The following is a 16,376-nucleotide window of genomic DNA, read 5'->3' as shown; positions in this document are numbered from 1 at the left end:
ACGTGTAGCAGTTGCATCCCCTCCCCTTCTCTTGTTTTTCTATCCTATCTTTTATTTGGCAATAATGGCTACACGTGAGGAGTCCTGGTATCAACAGGCCACTCTCACCGCTCTCTGTGAGCTGAGATAGATTGACCCCACAGGCAAAAACAGGGCCCAAATGATTGCTGAACAGTTGCAAGGTGCTGCAGAGCCTGTCCGACAGCAGACCCCTGATGATGGGGCGGCCAGCCAAGGCCCGGATGGCGCTGCTGCAGGGGTTCCGCCTGTGATTGCTAGCCAGACCTGCAGCCAGGGTAGTGTGGACCCCCACCTGCAGATGGCCCTGGAGCAGCTCGCCACAAACGATCATGGCAGACGCCTGCAGCTGATCCTGAAATTCCAGGAGCGAGCAGAGCAACAGGCCAAAGCTGACCGAGAGGAGCGCCAGGCCCGAGCTGACCGGGAGGCTGCTGAGCGAAAGTGGCAAGAAGAAGCAGCGGCACCAGCTGGAGTTATCCCGAATCCAGCTGCAGACCTCCACCACACAGAGCCGTGAGTCCAACAGCACCAACAGCTTTAAACCCAGTCCTGAGAATTTTCCAGTAATGGAAAAGGATGGGGATTTGGACATATTTCTGCAAGGCTTTGAAAAGGCCTGTAGGCAGTATCAGCTGCCCACGTACCAGTGGACAAGGTACTTAACTCCAGGGCTCAGAGGAAAAGCCCTGGAGGTGTGTGCTTCTCTCCCTCAGGAACAGGATGGAGACTACGAGGCCGTCAAGCAGGCCCTGATAAAAAAGCACCAGTTGACTCCAGAGGTTTACCGGAAAAAGTTCAGAGCCCTCCAACATAGACCCCATGATAGCTACAGTGATTTGGTTGATGGGCTCAGAACCTACTTTGAGCAGTGGATCCGAGGACTGTCGGTCACCACCTTCGAGGACCTGAAGGATCTGATGGTGAAGGACCAGTTTCTTCATCTTTACCCAGTGGAAACGAAACAGTTTGAGCTGACCAGGAGCCAAAGTGAGCTGCCAAAGCAGCCCAGATTGCGGATGCCTATGAGGCCAACCGCACACCAGAGGTGCGGAAGTCCGCTGCCGCCAACTGGAAAGGGGGTAAGTCTACAACTATCCAAAGTGTCCCAGCCAGCCAGCCCTCAGCAGGTTCTGCCCCATCTTCCAGCACCTGGACTGTATTTGACTCCCGTAAGTGCTATACTTGTGACCAAACGTAATCATTCCCTTCCCCGAAGCCATATATGCTACCAAAACGCAGGCGTACGGCCAGGCCTGTATTAAATTTCAAACTTGGCCGGTGATGGCAGCGAATAATATTAATAATCGGGCTATCGTGAAACTGACAGTGACCGCACAGAGGGCGTAAACACATATTCCATGCTTTGGAACCCAGAGGTGTGACGCCATACGCTCACTGGTCGCTTGCCGATACCTACGCAGCGAGTAGTCTGGATCGTGTGCTCACGATTCCAGATGAAATACTGACAGCGTGACGGCAACGGCGAGATATTGTGTGATCTCCCTGGTGTCGTCCCTGTAGTGATACCTGACAATTGTTTTTTTTTATTAGAAATAAATTGCTGTAAAACCCTCTTCCTTATTCCAGCTCTGGCACACTGACTAACACGTGTTTGTCTAGTAACTTAATAATTTCTGCTTCTAATGCCATTTGCTTTGTCTTGCCTACCCGGGTCTCCATCATTCGAAGCGGGGGAATGGAGGAAAAACCTATTTTTAGGCTTCTGGAAAGAGTATCCACAACCCATTGGGTAGCGGGCAGCAAAGCCCGCTGATGAAAAAACTTTTTTAATCTTCCCCCAACTGGTAAACTGGCGTCATTGGTGTTTGAGCCCCCCTTTGTAGGTGGCACCCTTATTAAACAGGAATCCTTTGGACTGACCCCTGTCCTTTCTCCAGGCTCGACCCCCTCTTCCACTATCCTCTCTCTGGCTTCTTCCTCTTACCCTGGACCTCGAAAGGATCTTCTACAGGTGCTTCTCACAATCATCAAAAAGTTAATTTATTTCAGTTCTTCAATACAGAAAGTTAAACTCACATATTATATAGAGTCATTACAAACAGAGTGATCTATTTCAAGTTATCATCAGCATTAACAGTATTTCTGTTAATGCTGATGATTATGGTTTACAGCCAATGAAAACACAAAAGTCATTATCTCAGTAAATTAGAATAATTAACAAAAAACACCTGCAAAGGCTTCTGAAGCGTTTAAAAAAGGTCCCTTAGTCTGTTTCAGTAGGCTCCACAATCATGGGGAAGACTGCTGACTTGACTGATGTCCAGAAGGCAGTCATTGACACACTCCACAAGAAGAGTAAGCCACAAAAGGTCATTGCTAAAGCAGCTGGCTGCTCATAGAGTGCTGTATCCAAGCATATTAATGGAAAGTTGAGTGAAAGGAAAAAGTGACGAGGTGGAAAGGCCTCGGGTATGCCTTACTTCCTTTTTTACGGTATTTTTAACCTTGTCTTTGATTAAGGTTTTTATTTCCTGAAATAGAGACGGGGATTCCTCCATTAACGTTTTCTCTACACAGTTACGACAAAGCTTTTTAGCATACGATTTCGGAAATGCGTCCTTGCATAAGGCACAGTCTTTATTTTTTGTCTTGGTCACCGTTTTCCTAAGTCTATCCTAAAACAGGTAATGACACCAGTCAATATGCGTGTGTGTGTGTGCAAGAAAACACTCACCCTGTCCTAGGACCCTGGGACTACCACACAAGGAGCAGGTTTCGGTTCATCCCCTTCCGGAATGTTTGGATTCCCCATTTTCCTTCCAAGCACACCTCACCTGCTCAGGGACCCACACCATGTGCTCACTTTATATGCAGTGTGGGAGGAGCTATGGCTGCATAGGCGGGGGGGCGGTTTACTGTGGTGCCTCGGCCATACCATGCGTGGTTAGTGCTCTGAGCTCCTCTAGGCACCATCCTCCGAATCCAGAGGTGGCAAGCCGACCCAAACTCCGGTTGGAGCGATCCTTTCAAGCAGGGTGCCCCCACCTCTCGGTACAGCCCTTCGACTGCCAGGGTTACAGGGTCTGCACCAGGAGAAATCTCCCCAGGTATGTCGTCCTCCGTCCGTAGGTATCCTCTTCCAGGAACAGGAAACCACACTGGGGAGGTAGAGAGGTGCCGCCCCTTTTATTTTGGTAGGTTTCCTGTTCCTGGGGGTGGATACTCTCTCTCTGTATGGTGCTGTCAATGTGAAGAGTAAAGATTACTTACGCACTCAATTGAAAATAGTTTATCTTTTATTATAACTTGACCAGCCCATGAAGAACAGTCAAATTATCAACGTTTTGGCTATAAAAAGCCTTTTTCAAGATACACCTGTTTGGGAGGAGGTCGGGTGAATTCCAGTGTAATGGAGCTTATCAGCAGAATGGTCAAGTAACCATAAAATCTAAAAACTATTTTCAATTGCGTGTCAAAGTGATCTTTATGCTTCACAGTTCTTTTCTTCTAAACACAGATCTTCAATTTTTTGCATATTAATTTCCTTGTTTTTTCTTATGGAGTGTCATTCACTTTTCCTGCGTTTTCCATCTGGCCCAGACTGATATGACAACTTCTTCCAGGCAGGACTCAGCTGCAGAGATCTCAACAAAGATGCATCTGACTTCTCACATTTGAGCACCGTCCCCATCTATTTCAAACCTGGACTAACTCCTCATCCTGTTGATAGACCAAGGCTGAGCCGCTGCTGCCGTATGTGTCCCTATTACTGCACCTACTGTGTGCCCTCTTGGTGGTAAAACAACCCACTAGAACAGGGGTGGGCAATTAATTTTCCCGAGGGGCCACATGAGAGACCATGACAGTTGTGGAGGGCTGAACCAATAGGCTGAAATAAATTCTGCTCAATATTAATATCAACATAATGTTGAGCAGAATTAAAAGTCATATAATTAATATAATAATAATTAAGTATGCTGACATCACCCTCTATACCTTTTGAATCCGAATACAGCCCCTTATATATACCGTATGAGCCCCAGCAACAGCCTCCTTATGTCCAGCATTAGAGCCCCAGCAACATACCCCCGCAGCCTCACCACGTCCAGCCAAACATCCCATACACATTAAAAAAAAAACAAAAAAAAACCACACCACATATTCACCTCACTCCAGTTCCTCCGGCGCTGTTCCTCTGCTCCTGCCTGTCTCCGATGCACTGACGCGATGAAATTAAGTAATCGCGTCAGCTGCTTCACACGCTGGTGGAGGAAGGGGCCAGAGGCCCATCCTCTATCAATGCAGTCAGCGGCTCAGCGTCGATGGAGACAGGGTCAGGCAGCAGTAACAGCTAGTGGGTGGGCACCGTGCGGTCCGTGGGCCAATGTTTCAGCTCTTCAGCTGTCTCGGTCTGTGGGCCAGACTGGAACAGCCAGAGGGCCGGATGTGGCCCGCACTTTGCCCAGGTCTACTCCAGAATATATTAATACCCTATGCAAGTGCCCTAGAAAACAGTGCCCACATTTAGCCTCCTAGAAAGTAATAATGCCCTCTGTGTGCCCCTTTGACAGTCACAATAACCTGAGTTCCCCTATAACAATAAGTGCCCAATTAACATTTAAGAATCCCAAGTCTCCCCCCCTGTACAGCTCCCCTCTACACAGTATGATACCCCCACACTGTATAGTAGCCCCAGCATAGTACACTGACCCCTGACTAGCCCCCACTCCCAAACTGTTTGAGGGCTCTGTCAGTAGACCCCACGCTGTATGATGACTTGCTAATTAGCCTCCATATAGTATAATGCACTCCCCACAGTCCTCCAAACAGTATAATGCACTCCCATAGTCTTCAATATAGTATAATGCACTCCACATATTAAAAAACCAAAAAAAAAAACCCCCAAAAAAACCTCACCTCTCCTCCTTGTTCCCCCGCTGCTCCAGTCTCTGCAGCGAGCGCTCTAAAGCTTTGTCTTCACTGCTCTGCACAGCGGGCGTCATGAAGTGACATCATTGCGCCCGCTGGGCTGAGACGTCAGACACCGAGGAAGAATGATGAAGAGGGAAGCGTCAGCATCATTGCTTTCAACTGTATCGCTATCGAGGATGACGGCACCGGGCCCACATAGCAGCCGCGTGGCAGTGCAGGGAGATCGTGTCTCCCTGCTCAGAAAGAGAGTTTAACTGTATCGGCAGTTAAACCTGCAGTTAAAGGTAGCGTAGCTCTATATAGGCCCCTCAGAGCGTGACCGCACCCTTTTCCCCCACCCGCTAGCTACACTACTGATCTGAGTCAAATACACTGCTCAAAAAAATAAAGGGAACACTCAAATAACACATCCTAGATCTGAATGAATGAAATATTCTCATTGAATACTTTGTTCTCTGCAAAGTTGAATGTGCTGACAACAAAATCACACAAAAATCATCAATGGAAATCAAATTTATTAACCAATGGAGGCCTGGATTTGGAGTCACCCCCAAAATTATAGTGGAAAAACACACCATAGGCTGATCCAACTTTGATGTAATGTTCTTAATACAAGTCAAAATGAGGCTCAGTATTGTGTGTGGCCTCCACGTGCCTGTATGACCTCCCTACAATGCTTGGGAATGCTCCTGATGAGGTTGCGGATGGTCTCCTGTGGGATCTCCTCCCAGACCTGGACTAAAGCATCCGCCAACTCATGGACAGTCTGTGGTCTGTGACGTTGGTGGATGGAGCGAAACATGATGTCCCAGATGTGCTCAATCGGATTCAGGTCTGGGGAACAGACAGGCCAGTCCATAGCTTCAATGCCTTCATCTTGCAGGAACTGCTGACACACTCCAGCCACATGAGGTCTGGTATTGTCCTGCATTAGGAGGAACCCAGGGCCAACCGCACCAGCATATGGTCTCACAAGGGGTCTGAGGATCTCATCTCGGTACCTAATGGCAGTCAGGCTACTTCTGGCAAGCGCATGGAGGGCTGTGCGGTCCTCCAAAGAAATTCCACCCCACACCATTACTGACCCACTGCCAAACCGGTCATGCTGAAGGATGTTGCAGGCAGCAGATCGCTCTCCAAGGCATCTCCAGACTCTGTCACGTGCTCAGTGTGAACCTGCTTTCATCTGTGAAGAGCACAGGGCGCCAGTGGCGACTTTGCCAATCCGGGTGTTCTGTGGCAAATACCAAGCGTCCTGCATGGTATTGGGCTGTGAGCACAACCCCCATCTGTGGACGTCGGGCCCTCATACCACCCTCATGGAGTCGGTTTCTAACCGTTTGTGCACACACATGCACATTTGTGGCCTGCTGGAGGTCATTTTGCAGGGCTTTGGCAGTGCTCCTCTTGTTCCTCCTTGCACAAAGGTGGAGGTAGCGGTCCTGCTGCTGGGTTGTTGCCCTCCTACGGCCCCCTCCACCTCTCCTGGTGTACTGACCTGTCTCCTGGTAGCACCTCCAACCTCTGGACACTACGCTGACAGACACAGCAAAGCTTCTTGCCACAGCTCGCATTGATGTGCCATCCTGGATGAGCTGCACTACCTGAGCAACTTCTGTGGGTTGTAGAGTCCGTCTCATGCTACCACCAGTGTGAAAGCACAACCAACATTCAAAAGTGACCAAAACATCAGCCAGAAAGCATTGGTACTGAGATGTGGTCTGTGGTCCTCACTTGCAGAACCACTCCTTTATTGAGGGTGTCTTGATAATTGATTTACTTGGAGTTATATTCTGTTTAAGTGTTCCCTTTATTTTTCTAAGCAGTGTATAACCCCAAGACTGCGGGCGTGCTGTAGAGGAGTGATGGTAGAACCACACATTGAAATGGCAATATTGGGATTGGAAAGGTTAGTAGAGAGAGGAAACAGAGAGTTCAGTTTTTTACAGGATCAGTTTTAGATGAGAGAGAGGAGTTAAGTTAAATTAAATATTTTAGTTAGGCGAGTGGGACAGCTGGGGAAAGGGACTGAAGGAGATGTAAGGGAATAGGGTTACTGGTGAAGGTAGTGGGGCGAGAAAACGCAAGGAGCATCACCTCCAGCGCAGTTCCAGAGGTGTTGGCACTCATGTGAGCCCTGTGCCCAATCAGCGCTGGCGTCACTGTCCCCGCCTTCGGATGTATAAGTAATCAAGAAGTCAGAGCTGAGGCTGATCTTTCACTACCTTTTTGTTTACTTTTACGTCCAAAAGGCAGGGACAGTATAGGTAAACAATTCAGGAAAAAAGTTGTCTCCTTCTCAGCAGGCAATAAAGAAGCACCCCCAATAAGTTTTTTTATTCATTAAATGTGTATGTATATATGCATGTAATGAAGTATGAGTGGATTAATATACTCGCCTTCCGCTGCTTTCTCCGTTGTCCAGCGCCATTCTTCTCTGCTTTTCAGTAATGCCACCGCAATTGCGAGCAGCCGGCTCATATAAGCATGAGCCGGGGTTTTTTTTTTTTTTTTTTTTTTTTTTTACAAAGAAAGCCTCTGGGACCTCGTTCTGATGCTCCATAGGCTTACCTTATAAAAGTCAGCTGAGAGTCAGGCAGAGCACAGCATGACCAGGACAATCGGCAGAGCAGTGACATCACTCAGAAGAGCAAAGAAATGGCGCTGGACACTGGAGAGAGCAGTGGAGGGTGAGTATATTAACACACTGAACTGTTTTAATTAATAAAAAAATTAATGACAGTGCTTCTTTAAGCTATTGAGTGAAGTTTAATGTCACTTAGTAAGCAGACATATGGCTGTAGCTGCAGACCATTTTCTGCGAATGGTATATTTTCCTTATTTTTTTAATCGTCTCTTGTTTCCAAAGGGGAACAGAGGGGGGGATGGGCAACTCTGTTTTCCCGACCCAAAAGACAGAGCACAGTTTTGCCAGGGGTTAGTCTGTATCCTCTATTGTGTGGATGGCAGGACCTTTTCTTCACCTAACACAGTCAGCATTAAGGTACTGGTGCAAACGGTCCTTGCCCTATTTCTCCTGCTCGCCTCGCCCCCACTGATGATCCATTTAATGTGAATGTCCTGGAAATGCAAATTTCCATTGGGCCAACCTGTTGAAAGTTGTGCCATCCGCATCCCATTGCCTCTGGCCCAGGAGTCTTCTGTGACCTGCTTCAGGCTAACACTGCCTCCCTGGGTGCTTACAAAAGTTATGGCTGCCGTCATGGCTCGGCTGTGTGTCAGGGTGATAGTGGTCATTCCCTACTTGGACGACAGCCTTGTCAATGCTCCCTCTTATTCCCGAGAACCTACAGTCTGCAGATTAAAAGGACACGCTGTCCCGCTTGTGGATGGATCATCAATTAGTAGTCTCTGATTCCTGTTCAGTGCATAATCTTCCTGCGAATGCTGTTCATCACCATTCAAGCAAAAGTTTTCCATCCAGAGAACAAGATGTCAACTTTGAAAACCGGCATCCAATCCCCTGAAACGCCCATCTCCCCTTCCTCTCTACTTCTGCATGAATGATCGAGGCAAGATGGTGGCGGTCAACTAGGTGAGGAATATTTTTTCTGCTTTTCTCACTAACTGTAGGCGATTGTAGCCTGCGGAGGAGGAGTTGACTCTTAAGTTGGAACTCTTAGTTTTAATAGTATACACCATGATTTCACGTGCCCCTCAATGAAGGCCACGAAAAAGGAATTATATGGCAAGTCCAAAAAATCCTCTTTTTGCGCTCCCTGCGGCAGCTTGTTTGCAGCCACTGGGCTGTTAAGTCACTGCTCACTACACAGCGAGTGTGCCGTAATCCCTCCCCCTGCTCTGTGTGCCTCCACGCACACACACACACCAGCAGGGCTGTGGAGTATTGAGTCGTGGAGTTGGAGCCCATTTTGGCGGAGTCAGAGTCTATATAAAATGGACCAACTCAGACTCCTAAAATATATAATAAATTGGGTACAGTAGTTCAATGCAGTTTGTGGGGAATATTTTTTCATAAGAATTTGGGAAAGTTATGAAATGTCCTATAAATGTCTGTCATATTCCTGATCTAAGGGTCTAGACTTTTAGCTGAGATTAATCTGTGCTACAGTAAATTTATCACTCAAACATGAGCCGTGTAAGAGGGAGTCAGAGTTGGAGTCAGAGACATGGAAATTGAGGAGTCGGAGGTTTGGCTTACCGACTCCACAGCCCTGCACACCAGGATGTCCATCAAGGTGCAGGAGGAATAATTACAGCATTCATTCCCCTGTTGCCGCCCGCCCCAATGACTGGAAGTGAATGGCAGCAGAAAGAATACAACTTAATTTTAAGCATTATGGAAGGATAAAATCAAAAAACGGGACAAACCCCTTCAAAACAATTTTTGCATTATATATATATTTTTGCTTTATTCACGCTTAACGTGTTTTTAAACTTCCTGAAAAAGACTAACAATGCAACAGAAATTACATTTATACAGTATGGTGAATGTGTGACAAGAATTTTTTTTTTTTTTTATGATAAATCAAAAAAAAAAAAAAAAAAAAAAAAAAGGATGCATGAGCTCATGTAATGGCTTTTCATGGACATGGCAATGCTTTGTGGAGCACATCTCTCTACACGTACCGATGCCTCAATCTTTTGCTTACAGAATTCAGCTTTCAGGATGGAAGAACACCCGTCTTCCAACAGAAAACGAATCTCTCTGGCAGACGCAAGAAACCATGATGTGTATGAAAGGGAGAAGTTATTCTTCACTGGATAAAAGATTGCTTCAGGGGGCAGTTCGGCACCCCCCTCGTCTGTGTCCCAGGCCTGCTCTGTATCAGGAAAGGCTTCATAGTGGTGTGGTTGTGTTTCCAGCCTTTACTGGATTCATCGGTCCAATGAGCGCTTCTGCGCGGCTTCACAGCAGGCGTTGCGGAGGAGATTGATCACGGAGCGCGGGTCCTCACTTTTCATAATGGCACTTCCGGACACAATCATATTCGCACCAGCCTGTCAAATCAACACATTATATAGGAGTCAGACTTGAGTAAAAGGATAGTTGATCACAATTAAAACTCTATATTTACACAAGATAAGAGTTTTTAAAGGTCAAATATTATTTAGCTTAAAATAACAGTCTTATTCACACCTGCAGCACTGGCCGTAGTGGCTAGACATGCCTGCGGCGTTGATACGACTGCACCACATGGCCAGTGTAGCAAATCACTGGGCTTAGCAGTCATGTCAAGACTATTGAACCTAGAGACCGACAGCAGCGGTGCTTTTGCTGTAAGTGCGACATCACCACCACAGCCATGGCGGCACACACAGGGGAAGTAAGGTTCATTTTCTATTATTTCAAAGGATGCCTATGGAAAAGTGAAAAAAAAAAAAAAAAAAAAAAGATTGAAAACCCCTCCAAAGTATCTTCTACAATATCAATTAGTGGTGAGAAATTTTGCTTAAAAGGGATTTTCCCATGATTAAAAGTTCATTTTAAAAACTTTTAAACCTATTCCATATGCGTATGAGAGACTACAGTGCAAGGGGCAGGTCTCCTTGCTGTAGGACTTGGTGAGACAATGTATAGTTGGGGGTCTTTTTGCATCCCACCTGCCCTCCCAAGAATACATAATAATGTACCCCAAAAACGTATTTAAATTTAATAAAAACTTCAACTTTGCAAAAAAAAAAAAAGCTGCTCAAAAATAATTAATTATTTTCCATTAAAAAATAATCAAAACTAATAAAACGTGAGAAAAACCCTACACTTATTTGGTATTGCCAAACTCCTACTATCTCATAGAATAAAGTTAACAGCAGAGAGAGAGGTGGGGACACATGAAATCGCCAATTTTTTCCTATTCCGTCCCCAAAATCTGCTCTCAACAGTGCAATTGAAAAATACATGTCCAGGAAAAAAGACAAGTCCTTAACAGAAGGATAAATTTGGATTTTTTATGATGTTTTCGCACATGGATTTTTCTAGCAAGCTTTTACGTGGTTTTTGTGCATATTTTTCAGCTTCGATTTTATGCTGTGATCACATTTGAAGTGTTTTTTTTTCCCAAGAAGAAAGAACTCAAGAATTGACATTTTCATGTGCACTGCAAAAGTTTTTTTCCCGTTGCTATGAATAGTAAGAGTAGGCAAGTTTGACCCAACCTTTGGGTGCCCCGACCTCAGCTAACAGCCTCATAGGCACATACCAGGCAGTTAGCTCAGGTCATGATTTAGGGTGGTCAGGCCCGGTCTTCAGATCCAATGATACATGGATTATGCTCAGAAGTGTGAAATCTGCTTTCTTCAAAAGAACATGTCAAGTTGCATTTCATGTGGATTTTGGAGCAGAATAGTATGAGAAAATGCTACACCGAGAATGAGGGGCGAGCCATATTAAAAATGGGGGAAGCATGGTCCCACAGACCCTATAGAATAATAATGATTTTACTTAGCTGGTATATTTATGGTTAATATTTCCTAACAGATGTTTTCTAGTTTATTTATATAGGTCAAAGGTGATTTGAGTCCGCTGTGCTGAGGCACGAGCAGGTTTGAACAGTTACTCTGCGCGGTCTTTTTGAATGATTCTGATTGGTGGAGACAAAAGTGCGGGAAATCGACAACCTATTAAATAACGGTTCCAGTGATCATCTGGCATTCGCCGTCAGATCAAGACAGAAGACAGATTGAGAGCCTGATAGAACAGCTGCTGAGGAGAGCAGGGGAAGCTGGCGGAGAAGATTGGATGAAGAAATGCCTGGACATACAGCCTCTTCAAGCAACAGCTTATGAAGAAAGAAAACAAAGCGGGAATCCTGGAGGAAAAAACCCTGAAGATGCTTCTGTAGCAGCAGCTGAGAAGGAGCATCAGAGCTATATAAACTTAAAAAGAAAGCGGAAACGTCAGAATGCTTACTCACCACCGCTGACTGCCAGGAAGAAGACCGGATCCATGAGGAAGTCGCCGCCCATCAAGAGTTCAGAGTACAATTCGCGTCATGACGGATGTCATAAGGCAGCGTCCGTGACGATCAGAAAGAGCGTCCCCGGGATGCCATGGTTACCCGGGACAGACCGGAAGCATCGGAGCAGGCAGCAGCGATCACAGGACCGACGGCGCTAACAGAAAGGGGTCAACGAAGAAGCAGTAACGCATCACTGGCAGGAGCCTGGTGCGACGCTATTGGGGAGTCATCTGAAGAAGAATCGGTGGCCAGAGCTAAGGAAGATTGGCGGCACCGATGCTCGCCTCTGAATGAGGCCCCAAGCACAGATGAAGACGTCACAGATTCTCCAGGATCACGCTGGTGCCTTGATACTGAAAGGAGGGGTGAGACTTTACATGTTCCCTTGTCCGTCCCTCCTGTGAGTAGTCAGTCAACATCTGTTAAAGATGCTCTTAGGGAAATGGTCTTTGATTTGTTAAAAGAACCTGATTTTAGAGCTAGTATTGGATCTGGTCTTCCTTTGGACAGGCCTGACAGGCCAATAATTAAAAATGGTTCTGGTGTGTCTGAGTCCTGCTTAACCCCTTTACAACCCCAGGTGGTTTGCACGTAATGACCGGGTCAATTTTTACAATTCTGACCACTGTCACTTTATGAGGTAATTACTCTGGAACGCTTCAATGCATCCCCCTGATTCGGAGATTGTTTTTTCATGACATATTGTACTTCATGATTGTGGTAAAATTTCTATGATATCACTTGCGTTTATTTGTGAAAAGAAAAACGGAAATTTGGCAAAAATTTAGAAAATTTAGCAATTTTCAAAATTTGAATTTTTATGCCCTTAAATCAGAGAGATATGTCACACAAAAGAGTTAACAAATAACATTTCCCACATGTCTACTTTACATCAGCACAATTTTGGAACCAAATTTTTATTTATTTTTTTTTTATTAGGGAGCTATAAGGGTTAAAAGTTGACCATCGATTTCTCATTTTTCCAACAAGATTTACAAAACCACTTTTTTTTTTTTTTTTTTTTTTTTTTTTTTTTTTAGGGACCACGTCACATTTGAAGTCACTTTGAGGGGTCTTTATGACAGAAAATACCCAAAAGTGACACCATTCTAAAAACTGCACCCCTCAAGGTGCTCAAAACCACATTCAAGAACTTTATTAACCCTTCAGGTGCTTCACAGGAATTTTTGGAGTGTGGAAGAAAAAAAAAATGAACATTAACGTTTCACAAAACGGTTACTTTTGACCCAATTTTTTTTTATTTCCGCAGGGGTAACAAGAAAAAATGGACCCCAAAATTTGTTGTGCAATTTCACCTGAGCACGCAGATACCCCATATGTGGGGAAAAAAACACTGTTTGGGCGCACGGCAGGGTTCGGAAGGGAAGGAGCGCCATTTGACTTTTTGAATGTAAAATTTGCTTGAATAATTAGCGGACGCCATGTTGCGTTTGGGAAGCCCCTGATGTGCCTCAACAGTGGAAACCCCCCACAAGTGACACCATCTTGGAAACTAGACCCCTCAGGGAACTTATCTAGATGTGTTGAGCACCCTGAACCCAAGTGTTTCACAGAAGTTTATAACATGGAGCCATGAAAATAGAAAAATCACACTTTCCACAAAAATTATGTTTTAACCTCAATTTTTTTTTTTATTTTCACAAGGGTAAGAGGAGAAAATGGACCCCAAAAATTTTTCTGCAATTTCTCCTCAGTACGCCAATACCCCATATGTGGGGAAAATACAGTGTTTGGACGCACGGCAGAGTTCAGAAGGGAAGGAGCACTGCGACACCTTTCGAACGCAAAATTGGCTGGAATCGAGAGCGGACGCCATGTCGTGTTTGGAGAGCCCCTGATGTGCCTAAATAGTGGAAACCCCCACAAGTGACCCCATTTTGGAAACTACACCCCTCAAGGATTTTATCAAGGGGTATAGTGAACATTTTGAACCCAGAGGTACGACACAGAATTTGCTAACATTAAGTCATCATATTGACTAAGTTGTCATTAGTCTTCAGTGCAAGTGCTCGCTACTTGAGTTTGCATCAGGTACCCATGTATCGTGGGTGCTCGAGTGACATGCTCGAGTCCCCGCCCGCATGTTTCACTGTTATTAGACACCCAAAAAAAAACATGCGGGGATCGCTCGTGCATGGCAGGCAATCCCCGCAAGGTTTTTTTGGCCGCAAAGCATATGGGGCGGAGACTCGAGCATGTCACTCGAGCACCTGCGATACTCTCTGCTTTCCCGAGCAACCGATGTAAACTCAAGTAGCGAGCACTTGCGCTCAACACTAGTCGCCATATCGTCTTTTTTTTTTTTACTTTTGAAAAACATCCCAACCCTAACCCGAGAGTTTATTTTTTTACACCGTACCTCGTGCGGTGTAAGTGATTAGACGACTTTATTCTTCGGGAAGGTGCTCGGGTTTTTATGACTGACAGCTGTCACACACTAAAAGACGCATTTTATTGTAAAATCTAGTTTTTGCATCGCCATATTTGGAGAACTATAATTTTTCCATATTTTGGCCGACAGTCATGTGACGGCTTGTTATTTGCGGGATGAGTTGACGTTTTTTATTGGTGCCATTTTCAGGGACGTGACATTTTTTGATCGCTTTCTATTCCGATTTTTGGGAGGCAGAATAAACAAAACAACAATTCAGGAATTGTTTCTTTTTAAAAAAATGTTATGCTGTTCGGTATGTGGTAAAATTGATAAGGTAGCTTTATTCTTCGGGTCAGTACGTTTACAGTGGTACCACATTTATATTGTTTTTCTATGTTTTGCGCTTTTACACAATAAAAGCTATTTTATAGAAAAAATTATTTTGCATCGCTTTATTCTGAGAGCTATAACTTTTATTTTTCGGCTGATGGAGCTGTATGGCGGCTTGTTTTTTGCGGGACAAGATGATGTTTTCAGCGGTACCATTTTTATTTACATTCGTCTTTTTGATCACGTTATTCCATTTTATGCTTGGTGATATGATGATAAAGCATTGTTTTTTGCTTCTTTTTATTTATTTATTTTACTGTGTTCACTAAAGGGGTTAACTAGTGGGACAGTTATATAGGTCAGGTCGTTCCGGAAGCGGCGATACCAAATATGTGTACTTTTATTGTTTTGTTTTTTTTTGCATAATATTTATTGATGGGTACATTATATTTTTATTTTTGGTGGATTATTATTTATTTATTTTTTTTAAATATGTTTACAATTTTTTTTTTTTTTTTTTCACATTGACACTTTTTTCACTTTTATTCTTTGTCCCATTAAGGGACTTTAACTTTTTTTTTATTCTGATCGCCTGTATAGCACAGGAATGCAGCACCATCCCTGTGCTATACAGGCTGTCAGTGCTGCAGATGCAGAAGATATTTTGGTCATGCACTGAACATGACCAAAATATCTTCCTGCTGTCTGGTGACCTGGATGTTTTCATGACGACATCGGGTCATCATGGCAACATCCGGGAAGCCGCGGCAGACAGCGCTGGAGGCCGGTAGGAGAGGTGAGTATCCTGATCACCTCCCCTTGCCATCACATAGCTGTGATAGACTTCGATTGCTGCATTTCGGGGGTTAATGTGCAGGGAGCGGTGCGGACCGCTCCCTGCAGATAGCACCGGGTGTCAGCTGTGACAATCACGCGACACCTGGCGGCGATCGCGCCAGCACAGCCTGTGTGCGGGCACGATCGCAAAGACGTATTAATACGTATCAGGCTCTTAAAGCCCAGGGCGCAGATACGTATTAATACGTCTTGGGCTTTAAAAGGGGTTAAAGGAAGCATTAGTATGTGAAATCTCACCTTTGGCATTTCATTTGAGCCAATCAGTTAAGGAACGCATTTGGAATGCTGAATACATAGGTATTTTTGATTTACTCCCTTTAAGGGAATCTTATGTTAGACAGGATAAAAGGGATGACCAAACAGAGAATGATGACAAGAAAAAAGTGTCAACTAAATCTTTTAATAATTGGATACAAGCATTTTCCATTTATGCAGCAGTGTTCGGTGAAAAGAAACCCCAGCTTTGCTCAGGCTTATTTCAGCATATGGCCATTGTACTGGAGGCATACCACAACTTTGGTGGTATGGCCTGGTGCAATTAAGATGGCCTATTTAGGCAGAAGCTTTCTGTGCACCCTACTTTAAAATGGGGTGTTAAGGACATTGGTCTGTGGATTAATATTATGTTACCACAGAGGAATGTTTTTTAGGCAGACGGTCCCTGGGGTTCTAAATAAAAAGGGTTTTTGTTTTGCATACAATGAGTCTGCTTGTAAGTGGTAAGCAAATTATAGATTTTGACAGGAGTGCTCATTCTGTGGGGGCATGCACCCCATGTCCAAATGCTTCAAGAAAAACACAATCTGGTCAGCAGCAAGTTCCAAGGAACTTCTATTTAAGAGCATGGACGCCAGTGATCCTGGAAAGACTGTGTCCGTGGCTTGAGCTATACCCAAACCGGGTCAAAGCTGAGCTAATTTTTGAAGGTTTTAAAAATG

At 44.8% G+C, this 16,376-nt stretch overlaps 1 protein-coding gene across 1 annotated transcript in view; it reads right to left on the bottom strand.

Moving 5' to 3' along the window:
- Positions 1-9,303: 9,303 nt before the first annotated feature.
- The window catches only part of RPE (ribulose-5-phosphate-3-epimerase), a 39,399-nt gene continuing 32,326 nt past the window's right edge, over positions 9,304-16,376 (bottom strand). Inside the window, exon 6 of the mRNA XM_073646601.1 lies at positions 9,304-9,897. Within this exon, the coding sequence (XP_073502702.1) occupies positions 9,775-9,897 (123 nt within the window). The 3' untranslated portion in view covers positions 9,304-9,774. The remainder of the gene's footprint in view (positions 9,898-16,376) is intronic.

The sequence above is a fragment of the Phyllobates terribilis genome, unplaced genomic scaffold (genome assembly GCF_046119375.1).
Source record: "Phyllobates terribilis strain yellow unplaced genomic scaffold, ASM4611937v1 Scaffold_9__5_contigs__length_417890890, whole genome shotgun sequence".
Classification (NCBI taxonomy): Eukaryota; Metazoa; Chordata; class Amphibia; order Anura; family Dendrobatidae; genus Phyllobates; species Phyllobates terribilis.
Note: the sequence above shows the minus strand (reverse complement) of the source record. Positions and strands in the feature narration are given on the sequence as shown.